Source organism: Sinocyclocheilus rhinocerous, unplaced genomic scaffold (assembly GCF_001515625.1).
Source record: "Sinocyclocheilus rhinocerous isolate Xijiao unplaced genomic scaffold, SAMN03320098_v1.1 scaffold1022, whole genome shotgun sequence".
Classification (NCBI taxonomy): Eukaryota; Metazoa; Chordata; class Actinopteri; order Cypriniformes; family Cyprinidae; genus Sinocyclocheilus; species Sinocyclocheilus rhinocerous.
This window is the reverse complement of record NW_015656677.1, coordinates 876,525-889,875: the sequence shown is the minus strand read 5'-3', so window position 1 is coordinate 889,875 and position 13,351 is coordinate 876,525. Positions and strand designations below refer to the sequence as shown.

The 13,351-nt window shown below is 41.1% G+C and overlaps 1 protein-coding gene across 1 annotated transcript; it reads left to right on the top strand.

Annotated features, from left to right (window-relative positions):
- The first annotated feature begins 4,311 nt into the window (after nt 1-4,311).
- LOC107720763 (GTPase IMAP family member 8-like) lies at nt 4,312-12,817 on the top strand. Its single transcript, XM_016528588.1, has 4 exons — nt 4,312-4,345; nt 4,482-5,186; nt 5,634-6,338; nt 12,010-12,817. The coding sequence occupies exons 1-4, from the start codon at nt 4,312-4,314 to the stop codon at nt 12,738-12,740; spliced, it is 2,175 nt and encodes a 724-aa protein (XP_016384074.1). The 3' UTR covers nt 12,741-12,817.
- Nucleotides 12,818-13,351: the final 534 nt, after the last annotated feature.

Here is a 13,351-nt window from a genome sequence, read left to right as displayed (position 1 = left end):
TTTTTTTATCAAAGGCAAAGGTATTGGTACTTTGTAATTTCTTGTAATTTTTAACCCACTGGGTTCTGAGGGGGTTTTGGGGCCCCGGAGAAATTTTGACATGCCGTGACATTTGTGCTTTTTTCAGTTTCTTAAAAACATCTTAATGGCTAAAGTCTGATTACACTGTGCTACAATAATCTGTGAGCAGCATGTATGTAAATCTTTGTGTTTTTGCGAAAATAAGGTTTATGCGTGGTTAGTGAAAAAAAAAATCAATTTTTTTAAGTAACTGAAATAAGGCCAAAACATACAGAACATTTGTTCACAAGACTTTTTAGAACTGGATGTGGTAGACGAGAGTTTTTATTTATATATATAATTGAAAGCTGACAAAAAATAAAGAAAATAAAAATATAAAAAATTACACACGCACACAGACACATGTTGGTTTTTATGGTTTATGAGGACTCTCCATAGGCGTAATGTTTTTTATACTGTACAAACCGTATTTTCTATTGCCCTACACCCAAACCTACCCCTTACAGAAAACTTTGTGCATTTTTAGATTTTCAAAAAAACTCATTCTGAATGATTTATAAGCCTTTTGAACTACGAGGACACTGAAAATGTCCTCATAAATCACCTTCTCGTTGTAATACCTATGTCATACCCATGTCATTATACACATTTGTGTCATCATAAACCACATAAACATACACACACACACACACATATATATATATTGTTTTGTTTTTGCTTTTTTGTAATTCATTGTTTAAAAAAGAAAGAACAATATTGTAAACTTCATAAGTCATCACAACCTAAAACTGAGTGGGATATTTCACTGCATTGCAACTGTTGCTGTATTGTGACATGTTTTCAATGTTTAAAAAGTGCTGAATGTAATTGCTTTTCAGATATCTCTCTCTGTAACGATGCTTCTGTACTTTATTTGTATAAAACATTCCAATTCAGTTAATTTAAATTACATTGTCAAGATGCACAATTTTACCAATTTAGTTAATGGTTTCCATTTGATTCCCATAATAGTATGCTGGTGGGTGACACATAATGATCATCTACGCAAGTACGCTAGTGAAGCATATCTGTTTATTATGATGCCCAGCACTGAACATCTTGAATATGTTCATTCATGTAAATGTGATTAATCTTATTTGTTAATATTGTAATTGTTAATACTTGACAACTGACATGCTCACAAAGTTGCAATGTGGCAAAGAATCCAGGAATTTAAATTTTCTTGTTGCCACTATACGTTGCCATTACAAAGGAAAATTTTTTTTCTCGAAATGTAAAAAGTTTTTTTTCTCGAAACATAATGACTTTATTTTCGAAATTTGATGAGTTTAATCTCAACATTTTATCTCGACTTTATTCTCGAAATGTAACGACTTTTTTCTCGTAATTTAATGTTTATTTTCCATTTTATTTGGACTTTTTTTCTCGAAATCTAACAAGTTTTTTCTTGAAATGTAACTACTTTTTTTCTCATAATTTAATGAGCTTATTCTCAACATTTTATTTCGACTTTTTTTCTCGAAATGGAAAAGTTTTTTTTCTCGAAACATAATGACTTTATTTTCGAAATTTGACGAGTTTAATCTCAACATTTTATCTCGACTTTTTTCTTGAAATTTAACGAGTTTTTTCTCTACATTTAACGACTTTAATCTCGACATGGTTTTATTTTTTTATTATTGCTTGGCCCTAATCCTCTTCCGTACGATATACCGGTAGACACAATTAACCGGTAGAAATTTGACAACCAGTAGAGATTTTGAACTATGTCCTATTATGCACGCAAGTCAATTTGCGATGCCAGTGGTCACGAAAATGTATCGTTTGCACACATTTTTAACCGTTGCGGTTTAAAAACGTGTGATTTTAATCTGTTTTAATGCAAACAACAGCGGTATATGTGCGCGCTGTCTGCGATGTTTCTGAGCGGTGCGAGTATTTTTGTTGCTTTATTGGCCTTGAACGGTTAAATACACATATGTATGAATATGCCCTTCTTTGCAAGCATCCTTGTAAACACAGTCATTTAGGTCTTAAGTGAAAGTAAACACATGCAGTGTTTCCCCTGCCATTATATTAGGGGGGCAGCCCGCCAGATCACAACAGAAGTCATTTAAAGTTACCTTTCCGATAGAACGGGTCTATACCTTGTTCTTTTATTAAACAAACTAAATAGCCTTATGTTATTTATCTTATTTACACGACGGCATGTCATTTCGGTCTCTACTTTATGGTCACGCTCTCTGTATCACGCACAGCAGAGTTCCGCTCCGATGCGCGCACTCCCACTCCCACTAGTATTTGTAAATATTAAGCCACAAAACGACAATTTAAATATGAATTCTGCGTGTCTCTGTTTTATGAATGGCGCAGACACGCGGTTTTGTTTACTACTTGTACTGAAGCGTGTGTGACACTTGCTTGATTTTAGCTTCTGCCATCTCACTAATGAGGACATAAATACATGAACAACATCTCCAGAACTGCTCCGAGAGTCACTTCATGAGCATTTGACCGTTTAATTTGAGTAAAACTATCCTCATATCATATACACACAGAAATGTAAAGGTATTCACGGCAACCCGTCAAAATAAAAGTTCGGTTTAACTTGAAGGCATTGCGGCAGAAATATATTACACACCAGAATGTACATAATAGGCTGCTGCTACTACTACTACTAAAAATATTAAAACCTTATTTTTAAGGAATAATCATACAATATTTCTTCAATGTTTTAATTGTAATATTAAATGACTTTTATTTTCCAAGAATAAATGAAACTTGTTTTTATGCTTTCAAATAATTAGAAATGCTAAAACTGAATTTGGTAACAATAAAACATATGGTTGGGAAAAATAAAACATTTCCTAGGGCCCTAAACATGTAATTTTTGTTACATTTTTAATAAATTGATGTTAAATTGTTTAAGAATTGTTTGATTAATAAAATTGAATTTAACCATTAAAAAGGAGTCCAGAAACATTAACGAGAGAAAATCTCTCACTGCTCTTTACTAAATCACTTTTGTAACTTTAATATACATTTAATTTACACAGTGAGGACTATGCAGTGTTTGATTAATTTATACAATGTAAATAGCATTTATGTATTGTAGTTTTTTGTAATGTTGCTTGTAATTAGTTACTTATCTTCAGCGAGTTTTTCTCTTCTCTCTTTTTAGGCTTGTATTAGTTTTTCTGTGATATTGACAGTGGTGGCAAGAATTATGAAAAGTCTATTGTATCAAAAACTTTGATATCATAAAAACCGTATTAAAAGCAAAAATAACTAGGCTATATCGTGATATATCGTTATTGTGATGTAAAACTACTCATATCGTGATATTTGAATTTGGTCATATCGCCCACCCCAATCACTGCTGTTATAAAGCCAAATGTTATGTGAAATGTTCTTACACTTTTCATTTTCCTAATTAATAAGGATTTTTGGTTAGCTAATTGTGAGTGACTTTGAGGTTGTTGTTTTTTTTCATAGTCACCTATTAAATAGGTGGCTGCATTTTTCGCGGCTCATTTCCAGAATGCAGTTGAATTTTGGGATTGCTGGTGCTTGGCCCCATACAGCCTAATAAATAAACACAGTTGTTAAATATTCCTACCTGAAGTTTGTGTCAGAGTTATATTCTGTTTTGACTTCATTTCCACTGTGTTCTGTTCCTGTTTGCCTGTTTTTTCAGTTGCCTGTGTTTTCTTTTTCTTGATACATCAGAAAGAGTGTATTCATTGATTGGATGGCCAGTTTTACATGTGAAATGTTTGAATCATTGGCTTTTGGTAATATTATAATTGAAAATGCTTAATATGTATATGTAATACATAATGTGTATTTGCAAATCCAAAAAAAGCAACAATCCTGTCTCTGTAATTCATAAACAAAAGCAGTTAGCCATGATTGATGATTAAGTCTGATCTGAGAGCTGAACTCCCTTCATGAAAGATGCATATATATGATAAACATTGTAAATGAAATGGTAGACAGTTTTTAAGCATTCTTGTTATTGTCAACTATTTTAAAGTAAGGCCTTTATTCTGATAAAGAGAAAAGGATACAAGTTTGACATTACACTCCAGATATACTAGCCTACTAACTTTATCTCAGTAAACCCCCATTCAGATAGGGCTTTAGTGTTCACACTTGCACTACAGTAACTCCAATAAACACCAGCCTCCAGTGACTTTTGGGTTTTGTTGGATCAGTGTGTTAAACCTGTTAGCGTTTGATGGTCAAGAATATAAAAAAAAAAATATTATATGTCATTTATAATAGAACATGAAGGTTCAGGTCACCCTGACAGATTTATTTTGTGATAATGACTGTACATTATCACTTACTTATTTTATTACTTAAAAGTTTTATTAAATATATGTAGAGTGGATATTTACAGATTCTCAACGCAATATCATTTTGAAAAGGTGTGTTTTGTTCTCTGTTTGTTGCAGATGATGCTCAGCATCTCTCAGAGCTGAGGATTGTGTTAATGGGGTATAAACTTGCTGGTAAGAGTTCAACAGGAAACAGCATCCTGGGCAGAGAGGAGTTTGACTTGAAGAGATCTGCTCATTGTGTGAAGCGATATGGAGAAGTAGCAGACAGACACATCACTGTCATTGAAGCTCCAGGATTGTGGATGGATGTTCCTGTAGAGTTCAGCTCTGAGTTACTGAAGCAGGAGATTTTGCTCAGTGTGTCTCTGTGTGTCCCAGGACCACATGCTGTACTACTGATCATACGTGTGGATATTGGATTTAAAGAGAATGAGAGAAAAGTATTGCAGGGGCATCTGGATCTTCTCGGTGAGAGAGTCTGGAGTCACACTATAGTGCTGTTCACTCATGGAGACTCTCTGTTAGACACATCTATAGAGCAGCACATTGAGAGTGAAGGGCAGGATCTCCAGTGGCTGCTGGACAAATGTGGGAACAGGTATCATGTTCTCAACAATCAGAACAGGAGTGACCACACTCAGATCAAGGAGCTGCTGGAGAAGATTGAGGAGACAGTGGCACAAAACAACAGCTGCCATTTTGAAATAGGTAGAACTATTTTACAGGAGTTGAAAGAGAGAAGAAGAGCAGAGAAAGAGAGAGCAGAAGAACGAAAGAAGAGGATGAAAAAACAGAGAGAGGACATTAGATCACAGATGAGTGAGTCAACATACTTAGTGCAGCCACGGCTGTGTTTTGTTATTCTGCTCTGTGTTTCTCTGTTCTGTCTGTTTTCATGCAGAAGATGGACATTATTGAGAGACTTAAAGAAAAAGAAAAAGAACATCAGTTTCCAGTGAATCTTGAGTTTTGTTGGATCAGTGTGAAAATTATGGTCATGTTTCCTGACGTTATCAGTCCGACAGCAAATGTTGTTTGGTGTTTGTTGGTTAAAAATACTTAAATATTGTGCTTAGCATTTCATGAACATCATTTCTAATTCAAACATACAGGCTCAATGTCACTTTGGGGTCCTGATAACCCTTTTAGGATAATTTTGATAATATAAACAATGTTAATTAAATAGCATAGATCTTAGCATTCTTGTTATTATTAAATGCACAGGAAACAGGATGATTAGTGTGCTTTATTCTATGTTTGTTGCAGGTGAAACTCAACATCTCTCAGAGCTGAGGATTGTGTTAATGGGGTATAAACTTGCTGGTAAGAGTTCAACAGGAAACAGCATCCTGGGCAGAGAGGAGTTTGACTTGAAGAGATCTGCTCATTGTGTGAAGCGATATGGAGAAGTAGCAGACAGACACATCACTGTCATTGAAGCTCCAGGATTGTGGATGGATGTTCCTGTAGAGTTCAGCTCTGAGTTACTGAAGCAGGAGATTTTGCTCAGTGTGTCTCTGTGTGTCCCAGGACCACATGCTGTACTACTGATCATACGTGTGGATATTGGATTTAAAGAGAATGAGAGAAAAGTATTGCAGGGGCATCTGGATCTTCTCGGTGAGAGAGTCTGGAGTCACACTATAGTGCTGTTCACTTATGGAGACTCTCTGTTAGACACATCTATAGAGCAGCACATTGAGAGTGAAGGGCAGGATCTCCAGTGGCTGCTGGACAAATGTGGGAACAGGTATCATGTTCTCAACAATCAGAAAAGGAGTGATGACACACAGATCAAGGAGCTGCTGGACAAGATTGAGGAGACAGTGACACAAAACAACGGCTGCTATTTTGAAATAGACAGAAAGATTTTGCAGGAGATTAAAGAGAGAAGAAGAGCAGAGGAAAAGAGAGCAGAAGAACGAACGAAGAGGATGAAAAAACAGAGAAACGACATCAGATCACAGATGAGTGAGTCTGAAATTACTTTTATGAAATTAGAGTGTTTTTACTTTCATGTTAGTCTACAGTTTAGGGGGTAACTCATTACATGTAATGCAAGTTATGTAATCAGTTACCCTTCAGGAACTCGAGCTGCGTCAAAACGCTTTGGGAGCGCCCTGGCGAGACCACGTTCTGAAGCATGTGTGAAATCAGTCCAATGGAGAAGCGAGACGTCACGAGCGGGGTGACGTGAGCAACCAGTGCGCATAAAGGCGCATCCGGCAAACGCACATGTTAGCTTCTGCTCTTCAGCGAGCACGTCTATGGTGTGTGTGTGTCTGCATAAGCACAGTCAGTAAGGAGAAACTCTGTTAGAAAGAAAGCAAATATGTCAAAGTGTAATTCCAAATCTGTGGCGAGCGGACGGCATTTCAAGTCGTGTGTTCCTCCCTGCCCGCGCTATCTCTCGGGTGGGGATACACACTATTTGTACGTTGTCTGTTTGGGAGCGGAGCATGCACGGTCAGTTCTCGAGGGGGCTGACTGTCATGATTGTGAGCTTCTCCCGCTCCGTGTGTTACGCTCCCGCCTGGCCGTCTTCGATGAAAGCGGCCAGGCTCGCGATCCTGCTGGGTCCGGTCCTGGACCGGACTGTTATCGTGGGGATCGCAAGTGGATTTAGCGGAGGGATCCGAGACGGGCTCGTCCTTATCTCGGTCCTCACCCGCTAGATCCACGTCTCCCTCTCAGGGATCGGAAGCCCAACCCCCGGTTTCTTCCCCCCCGAGAGAGAGCCAGATGCTTCATCTGTCTTCCTCTGAGGAGGTTGACGTGATGAGCTTCGACACGGAGGAGACTGTGGACTTGCCACCACAGTCCCTCGCATATGAGGAGCTCGTGGAGGTTGTGACAAGCTTAACATCAATTGGCCAGCCGAGAAACAGGACGCTCGTCCCAAAAGCAAGCTGGACGAGTGCTTCCAAAAAGCTAGATCGTAAACCTTCACGGCAGGGCCTTCTGTTTTCCCCTGATCTCCATGCCGAGATGTCGAGATCGTGGGAGAAACCGTATTCATCCTGACTCTTCAGCCCTACGGTCGCAAATTATTCGAACATCTCAGGGCTGAATGAGAAGATATGGGGCCATCGGCTGTACCATGGCAGCGCTGGTGGCTACGGAGCGACACCTGTGGTTGAATCTGTCCGAACTACAAGATAAGGACAGATTCTTCCTGCTGGATGTCCCGCTATCGCCTTCTGGCCTCTTCGGTGGCGCAGTCAATACTGTCGTCAAGAGGTTTCAGGAGGCGAAGAAGCAGGCGGCGGCATTCCAGCGCTTCCTCCCTTGATGATCCCAGGTCTTCGATATCTAGCGATATGAGGAGCTAGACGGCCAGGGCTGCTCCCGTTCAGCAGCCCCGGCCGTCTGGCTCCTCATATCGCCAGACCCAGAAACAGAGCGTCGTAACCCGTACCCCCCCGCAGAAAGAGCAGGGGTCGGGGCGGCACTCTCGATCGGGGTCTTCGAAGCAGAAAGCGGATCTGCGGACCATTATTCTGTCTAAGAAGACCTCTGCCAAGCGGCCCTGACGCCACCATCATTAGGGCCCTGAGGGCAGCCCCCCTGGGGAGGAGAGGTACACACCTCAGTATACGGCGCCTGATCCTCCTCAGTGCCTTCAGGGAGCTTCACTGACACCCCTGCCACCCCTGGTGCTTCAGGGCTCAGTGATCTTCGATGAGCGAATTTCCCAACTGCCGCCCGGCGACGGTATGGCTCAGGAAAGCTCGTCCCCTGAAGTGAGGGTGCTAGAGCAGTTAGACATGACGTTGGGGGCTCTTTGTCGTCACGTAACACTAACGACAGACGCCTCCCTCATGTGCTGGGGAGCAGTCATGAGTGGCCGCTGTACGCAGGGTCTGTGGGAAGCCCTTCATCTCACGTGGCACATAAACTGCCTGGAGATGCTGGCCGTGTTTCGAGCTCTAAAACACTTACTTCCAGACCTAAGGGGACATCATGTGCTTGTCCGCACAGACAACACATCGGTGGTCTCCTACATCAACCGACAGGGGGGGTCTGCGCTCGCACCCCCTTTACAGGCTGGCGCACCAGATCCTCCTGTGGGCTCAGGGAAAGCTTCTCTCACTCAGTGCAGTCTACATCCCTCGGCACCTCAATCAGGGAGCAGACATCCTGTCGAGGCAGGGGCTGAGGCCCGGGGGATGGAGGCTCCACCCAGAGGTGGTGGAGCTCCTCTGGAGGGAGTTCCTGCAGGTGGAAGTGGATATATTTGCATCACAGGAAACAACACACCGTCTGCTCTGGTTCTCCCTCACACATTGGGCTGGACGCCATGGTGCAGACGTGGCCGAGGCTTCGTCTGTACGGATTTGCCCTATCGCTCTGCTCCTGAGAGTTCTGGAGAGAGTGCCAAGAACGGGGTCCATCTTCTGCTAGTAGCCCCATTCTGGCCGGCCCGAGGATGGTTCTCGGACCTTGTGTCCCTTCTCGACGGTTCTCCACTGGAGATTCCGATCAGGAGGGACCTCCTCTCTCAGGCGGGGGGCTCCACCCTTCACCCCCGCCTGGAGTTATGGAAGCTGTGGGTGTGGCCCCTGAGGGGGCACAGCTCCTAGCATCCGGACTCAAAGCTGAGGTTGTTGAGATTATACTCCAGTCCAGAGATCCCACCACAAGGAAACTTCTTGGTGTGGACAGCGACTGCAAGACCCAGTCAACTGCCCATTTGGTACAGTTCTGGAGTTTCTGCAGGAACGCTTCTCCGCAGGGTTATCTCCCTCCACTCTGAAGGTTTACGTGGTGGCAGTAGCTGCTTACCACGCTGTTCAGGGTGGTCAGTCATTGGGAAGACACCTGTTAGTTACACGTTTCCTCCTGAGGCCAGTACAGTGCACCAAGATGCCCTCTTGGGACCTGCCGGTGGTTCTGGAGGCTTTGTGCAATGCTCCTTTCGAGCCCATTGAAGATATCTCTAACAAGCTCCTCACTCTGAAGATGATCTTCTTACTCGCCATATCCTCGCTGAAGAGGATAGGGGATCTTCAGGCACTCGCTGTATCATGCCTGGAGTTTGCTCCGGGCATGGTTAGGGCATTCTTTTAACATACCCGAGATCTAGGTATGTCCCTAAGGTGCCCACTTCTTCGCCAGGTCCTGTTGTACTGCAAGCCTTTTGTCCTCTTCCCTTTCAGGAGGCAGGCCAGGAAAGACTCAATCTGCTTTGTCCAGTGCGAGCACTGGACGCTTACGTTCACAGAGCTGCCCAGTGGCGTAAGGCAGATCAGTTATTCGTTTGCTTTGGCCCGCCTAAGAAAGGGGCTCCAGCATCTAAGCAAACCATGAGTAGGTGGGTGGTTGAGACCATCACACTGGCCTACGAGTCCTCTGGCCTCCAGTCACCTGTCGGGGTCAGAGCGCACTTCAGAATATTTGTGCTGCGGTGGGCTGGTCCTCTCTGCACACGTTTATCCGGCTTTACAATTTGGACCTGACATCTACCCCAGGGTCCCAGGTTCTCTCGTCTTGATGTGCTCAGACAGATACACACCAGACAGTGACTTGCTTGTATGGCGCAGTGGGTATTCTCGTTCCCAAAGCGTTTCGACGCAAATCGAATTCCTGAAGGGGACCATCTCAAGGTTACGTATGTAACCATGGTTCCCCGAAGGGAATGAGATGCTGCGTCTCTTGCCATGCTCCCTGCAGGCACTTGCTTCCACAGAATCTAACATGTGCATTTGCCGGATGTGCCTTTATGCTTCCTGGTTGCACACGTCACCCCGCTCGTGACGTCTCGCTTCTCCATTGGACTGATTTCACACGTGCTTCAGAACATGGTCTCGCCAGGGCATTCCCAAAGCGTTTCCCCTTCGGGGAACCATGGTTACATACAACTTTGAGAAGATTACTTTTTTCCAAGTAACTAGTAAAGTAACGCATTAAAAAAATATCGAAGTTACTTTTTCAAATAAGTTATGCCAGTTACTTTGTTTTCCTGTTTATTGACTGACAGCTCTCCTGTCCGCATGTTGAGGAAAAACTGAGTAAATGCAGAGGCATTGAGTGTGCTGTGTAAACATGATGGTTACTGTAGTTCTAGACTAAATGTGAACAACATCTCACTTGCACAAAAACAGATTCAGCAATCCTCAAAATAAATAAAAACTCAGTATTTTTACACAAACCCATAACACAAATATCCATTATGTATTTAATCTCATTTTATAAACCAATGTTTTTGCTGCTGACCTTCGATGATCCAATTCAACCATACTAATAAGTAGAAATGACTTTACATAAACATAATATTTGTATTTCAGAAGAAAGGGAACTTTATTCTCCTGCATCCTAAGACTTTCGAGAATGAATTTACATTTCCTTCAGCCTGAGCCTTATTCATTTCACTTTTGTTGTGAAAGGGCTTTCACATATGTCAAAAATATAACCTTTTTATATTAAAAATAAACAAGCAAGCCCAGATGATCTCATTTGTGACAATCTACACTGAATTAGAGGGTTACTGAAAAATAAGAAATTATATTATTTTTTACATTTATTATTAGCCCAGATCTACATAATGCCATTATTACTCATTATAGTTTGTTTCTTCTTTTGTCTGGCGTTTCTGTAATTCCCAGCCCTTCCCTTTCCTCGATGCATAATTGGTTCCTTTCCTGTCTTTGTGCAAGAGAGAGATTTATTCATTGATTTAGATGAACAGATGTACAGTATAGATGAAGCATTTGATTAAAAATATAATTAATGAAAATAAATTATTTTACAGCATTTTACTATTTACCTTTGTTTAATTTGTGTAACTTAAGCTGTTTCTTTGTTTTACGTGCAGATTAATGAAATTAAAGCAATTTTCTTTTTCCATAATTCCTAAAGAGAAGTGATTAATTTACTCTTGATTTGGGAGCTGAACCTCATTCAAATGTTTGTTTTATAATCAATGTAAATGAAATCATGTAGTTCATAAGCATTCTTTTGGTCATTGTAACGATTTTACAGAAAAGCATCCATTCTTATGATTTTGAATAATAATCTCAGTAATTCCACTATTCAGAGAGAGATTCGGGTAAGCGGATCCACAAGGAAGTAGTTACTGTTTATTTTAAAGTATTCTCAGGCAAAGCAAATTTTGAAAGTCCACTGAAAACATATATTCCTACATTTTTTTGACAACGGCAATGTATGTTAAACGTACACGTTATTTGGCAACATACTTGAGCAAACTATCAATGAACATTTCTGAGGATTTTAATTCTTCCGTTTGTTTTCCCCATGCTGGACAAATCCTGCATGTATGACGTGTGTGTGTGTGTGTGTGTGTGTGTGTGTGTAAGTGTGTGTAAGCATCTGTATGTCTCTTGGGAAGGCACTGCCACTTAATGGGTTTCCTCAGAAATGTTCACTTTGATAGTTTGCTCAAGCATGTTGCCAAATAACGTGTACATTCACTTTACTTGGTAAAGTGGCTATGGTATTTCTTATTTTTCATCTCTGATTTTGATCTGTCTTTGAGTGTGTCCTAAGCCGATGCACTGTAACATTGAAGTACTCTGCTGAATTGTGTCACAGGGAAAATGGTGAAGGAGTGTGAAGCAGATATTCACAGTTTGCAGTTAAGTATAATTTTTAATAAGCATGTTTTGTTCTCTGTTTGTTGCAGGTGAAGCCCAACATCTCTCAGAGCTAAGGATTGTGTTAATGGGGTATAGAGCTGCTGGTAAGAGTTCAGCAGGAAACACCATCCTGGGCAGAGAGGGGTTTGACTTGAAGAGATCTGCTCAGTGTGTGAAGAGACATGGAGAAGTAGCAGACAGACACATCACTGTCATTGAAGCTCCAGGATGGTGGAGGAATTACACTGTAGAGTTCAGCTCTGAGTTACTGAAACAGGAGATTTTGTTCAGTGTGTCTCTGTGTCCTCCAGGACCACACACTGTACTACTGATCATACGTGTGGATACTAGATTTAAAGAGATTCACCGAAAATCAGTGCAAGGACATCTGGATCTTCTCAGTGAGAGAGTCTGGAGTCACACTATAGTGCTGTTCACCTGTGGAGACTCTCTGTTAGACACATCTATAGAGCAGCACATTGAGAGTGAAGGGCAGGATCTCCAGTGGCTGCTGGACAAATGTGGGAACAGGTATCATGTTCTCAACAATCAGAACAGGAGTGACCACACTCAGATCAAAGAGCTGCTGGAGAAGATTGAGGAGACAGTGGCACAAAACAACGGATGCCATTTTGAAATAAACAGAAAGCTCTTGCAGGAGATTAAAGAGAGAAGAAGAGCAGAGGAAGAGAGAGCAGAAGAACGAATGAAGAGGATAAAAAAACGAAGAGACAACATCAGATCACAGATGAGTACGTGTAAATTTACTGAAACTTGAGTCACAACAACAGCTGAACAACCCAAAAAAGATACTACTGATATATACATATAGGCAGAGTGTTTACAATATATATAAAGAGAAAAATTTTATTTTCTGGGCACTAAATAAATAGTAGTTTGATGCTGTTTATGTGTCAGATACTATTTGCACCTCAATGTATTATAATTAGTACAGTACATTCAGTGCTTGAAGTGGGAAAAAAAGAAGTGCCAGTACTCACCCCCACCCCCTCTTATTTATTTTTAAAATAAATAAATAAGTACTTTTTAATTTTCAGAATTCACAATAGTGAATTAGTGAAAGTTTAGTTTCAAGTAATTAAATAAACATTTTTAATACAAATAAGCACAAGTCAAGCTGTGATACCTAACAGGGCCAAAGGGAGACGCCAAAGACCACTAAACCTCCTGCCTTGACCTGACTGTACTACTATATGGATCCATTCAGAATCACTAAACCACTGACAACTGTATAATTTAAAACACCTTCAGCCAGTGTCCATTATAAAACACTCTTGCTTTTAAGCCAAATACACACTGAAAAGAATAATTTACTGACATCTGGACATAAGTCACTATTCTCTGCATTAGCGCTGTTTTGAACTTACT

Bases quoted from the DNA above. Each gene is read 5' to 3' on its own strand.
- LOC107720763 (XM_016528588.1), top strand. From the start codon at position 4,312: ATGAAGGTTCAGGTCACCCTGACAGATTTATTTT. The intron at 5,187-5,633 runs GTGAGTCAACAT...TGTTTGTTGCAG, and splicing joins GGACATTAGATCACAGATGA to GTGAAACTCAACATCTCTCA. The intron at 6,339-12,009 runs GTGAGTCTGAAA...TGTTTGTTGCAG, and splicing joins CGACATCAGATCACAGATGA to GTGAAGCCCAACATCTCTCA.